The following is a 3,491-nucleotide window of genomic DNA, read 5'->3' on the forward strand; positions in this document are numbered from 1 at the left end:
TAATCAATACTCTTTCTGCAGGAAAACCAGTGATGATTGTTTCAGAGTTCATGGAGAATGGCTCATTAGATGCCTTCTTAAGAGTGAGTATCATGAGTATCTCAAATTCCCAGGAAGGAATAATAATTGCTTGATTTTCTCTGCATAGATACACGACGGTCAGTTCACAGTCATTCAGTTGGTCGGGATGCTACGGGGCGTAGCAGCAGGGATGAGATATCTTGCCGATATGGGTTACGTCCATCGAAGTCTGGCCGCTCAAAAGATCCTTGTCAACAGCAATCATGTTTGTAAAGTGTCTGACTTTGGCCTCTACAGGATAATAAATGATGATCCTGAATCTGTCTACTCAACCTCCGTAAGTCAATTTAAGCAATCGATAGTCTTGTGATGCATTCAAGTGCCTCATCAGTTACAAAAAAAAAAAATGCTAGTCATTAACTCATTCACTACCATTGACGACTATAGACGTCAATTTGTAACTGGGCTGGCAGTGAGTAAGTTGGATGTAGTGAAGACACACGGGCAGTTAGGGGTTAAAGAGGACTATGCAGAAGATACTTAAAAGGCGATGTACTGTGATGACCCCCTACGGGGAAAGTTGAAAAGAAAATATCTTTCAGCATTCATATCTCGTTGGAAAATTGTCACTCAACTATATTTTTCTGAACAGGGTGGAAAAATATCAGTACGATGGACCGCTCCAGAAGCTGTCCAGTTCCATAAATTCACCTCGGCAAGTGATGTGTGGAGTTATGGTGTTGTCATGTGGGAGGTCATGTCCTTTGGAGATAGACCATACTGGGACATGTCTAATCAAGATGTAAGTAGCTCTGCAGTCAGGTCGGCATTGTAAATGAGAATCTGGCCGTGTAACACAAGCTCAAGGCAGTTTTCAATCTCCAGGTCATAAAAGCTCTAGAGGAGAGCTACCGTCTTCCAGCGCCCATAGACTGTTCCCCGGGCTTGCATCAGCTTATGTTGGATTGTTGGAAGAAAGACAGAGGAGAGCGTCCCAAGTTTGATCAGATCGTCAGCATTCTTGACAAGATGATCCGGAACCCCAACACACTGAAGACACCAGTTGGAACTTCTACAAGGTGAAGAACATCAAACATAAAATTATTTTCATCACATTTTTAGTAACTATTGGAGTCTTATGAATTTGTTGCTTATCCCACAGACCATTTAGTCAACGCTCCACTAATCAGAGCATACCCAACTCGGTGGAAGACTGGTTGATATCCATCAAGATGGAGCGGTACAGAGACAACCTTACAGCAGCTGGCTACACTTCCCTGGAATCTGTGGCCAGAATGTCAACTGAGTAAGTAGACCAAGAGTCTTGATCTTCGGAGTCCAGTGTTCTGCATTATATGTTTTCCTGAAGGCAACACATCTGATTCAAATGATCAGGATCTTTATAAGAATTTCAGAAATACAGTAATCCTTCGTTTATCGCGGATACTTGGTTCCAAAAACCATCTACGATAAGTGAAATCCGCGAAATACGGTCACCGACAAGAAGTACTGGGCAGGCTAACGAGTTAGCAGAAAGATGCTAATTCGCGATCGTGCTAATTCGCGATCGTGCTAACACGCGAAGACGGACTTCGAAAGGAATGTAAACGAACATTTAGAGCAATACTACGTTATCCTAAAGGTTAAACACATGTTTCCTCAATTTAGAAGTTTTATTTTGACTTTTAAATGTTTTTTTTAATATGGAAAAATAATCCATGATGTAGTGAAGCCGCGATGATTGAAACGCGAAGTAGCGAGGGATTACTGTACTACAAAATGAAAAATTGATTAACTGATGCATTGTTGTGTCTTCCAGGGATGTCATGAGGTTGGGTATTAGACAGGTGGACCATCAGAAAAAGTTGATGAGCAGCATTCAAACAATGAGATGCCAGATGTTGCATCTTCACAATACAGGTGTTCAGGTCTGATGACGGCAAATACAGAACTTTTATCAAGTGTTGACTGAAATAGGACCTGGTTTGATTCAGAATAAATGGACATCTGATATCAGTTTCCCGGACCTGCACACAGCGTGAAAAAAAGATTGTGGGCACCAAGTGGAGGAAGAAACGCAAAAAAAATCAATAATAGCAATCTCTTATTTTCTTATTTTAAATGAGCTAATGAACACATATCAAATGTATTGAAAACAATGTTTTTAACTTAATGACTTAGTCACCTGCACACTATGGCGATGTTTTCTTCTTAAAAAAACAAAAGATTAAATGCACACTTTTTTTTTCCCTATCCATAATTTTTTCAAAGTGTCACAGTGCATAAAGAATTCATATTTCCTTCTTCTTGGACTCGGAAACAGGGTTTACTCAGTGTTGTTATATATGGAGGAAGCCTCCAAAAGTTATATTTTCTATTGAAACATTAGACTGAAACTTCATGTCAAACAAATTTTCAATTGAAATATTTGTTAAAATATACAACACTGATATTTTTCTAAATAGAAGTCCTTGACTCTTTTTCACTTTAGCAAGCAATATTATAAGAAATTTGCACAAAGATTTCATTGAACCAACGACAATAATATCTTGTTTTGCCATCATTTTGCCTAAATGTTGCACAATTCTATGTAGGGAATTTCAGCTACAAAAACTGTGCATCTCTTAAAAATTCAGAAGGGTGGATGTACTATTACTGCCTTAAAATGCTGTTTTACGTGTCACCACTATTTGGACAAATTGTTAAAAGGATTTCTGTGTAGTTTGAGTGTATGTTAATCGAGTTTGTTTTCTTTGTCATAGCTGAACTTTGCACTGCGAGAGCACAGGTTAAAGCGACAAATTCTGGTGTAAAAGAAGGAATGAAGTAAACAAAGCAATAATTATCAGGTTCAAATGGATTTCTAAAGGTGCTAGTTATGTGTGCTAAGAGGAGGCGCACCTCAAAGTTTATATCTGTGTCCACCAAACATGCTGTCTGATAATCACCATAAAATTGTGGTATTGAAATTACTTGACTAAGAATTTTCTTAAATGACATATGGATTTTGATGAACTCATTCACTGCCGACCCAGTTAATATATTTGACGTCTATAACCGCCAATGGCACTGAATGAGATTGCAAATATGTGAAATGCATTTAATTTACTCAATGTGGTTTTTTTGTATGAGTATCAGAAACTAGAGATAAATGCTGTAGAACAAATGTGCTAATTTGGTACCATTACCTCAAAGCTCAAAAACAATTCCAGTTGAGTGTTTACAAAATCTTATTAAAGCGAGATGAGGTAAATTTGTTTTTGCATTTCGTGGATATTTAGATTGACTCACTATGTGTAAATCAGTACCACTCATCAAAAAATAGGCAACTTTGCTTTGTCCTGTTGTGGCACTCCTGCTCTCGTATGAAACATTTGAAAAAAGTGTTCAAAAGGTAGAGAAATTAACCAGATCCTTGGAGCTGTTTGTTGGATTCAGATTATTTGGTGGACAATTAATTTTTCCGAATC

General features: G+C 38.0%; 1 protein-coding gene across 3 annotated transcripts in view; it reads left to right on the forward strand.

Annotated features, from left to right (window-relative positions):
• epha7 (eph receptor A7) overlaps positions 1–2,957 on the forward strand; it is an 11,438-nt gene extending 8,481 nt beyond the window's left edge. For 2 of the 3 annotated variants that reach the window (XM_088361409.1, XM_088361410.1), the window contains exons 12-17: positions 22–83; positions 149–358; positions 674–823; positions 907–1,100; positions 1,184–1,327; positions 1,841–2,957. In XM_088361409.1, the coding sequence (XP_088217535.1) occupies positions 22–83; positions 149–358; positions 674–823; positions 907–1,100; positions 1,184–1,327; positions 1,841–1,955 (875 nt within the window). In that variant the 3' untranslated portion in view covers positions 1,956–2,957. Of the gene's footprint in view, positions 1–21; positions 84–148; positions 359–673; positions 824–906; positions 1,101–1,183; positions 1,328–1,840 lie in introns of those variants that run through there. The other variant, XM_088361411.1, reaches the window with a different exon arrangement.
• Positions 2,958–3,491: the final 534 nt, after the last annotated feature.

Source organism: Syngnathus floridae, chromosome 19 (assembly GCF_059516105.1).
Source record: "Syngnathus floridae isolate MCC-2025c chromosome 19, RoL_Sflo_1.0, whole genome shotgun sequence".
In the NCBI taxonomy this organism is placed as follows: Eukaryota; Metazoa; Chordata; class Actinopteri; order Syngnathiformes; family Syngnathidae; genus Syngnathus; species Syngnathus floridae.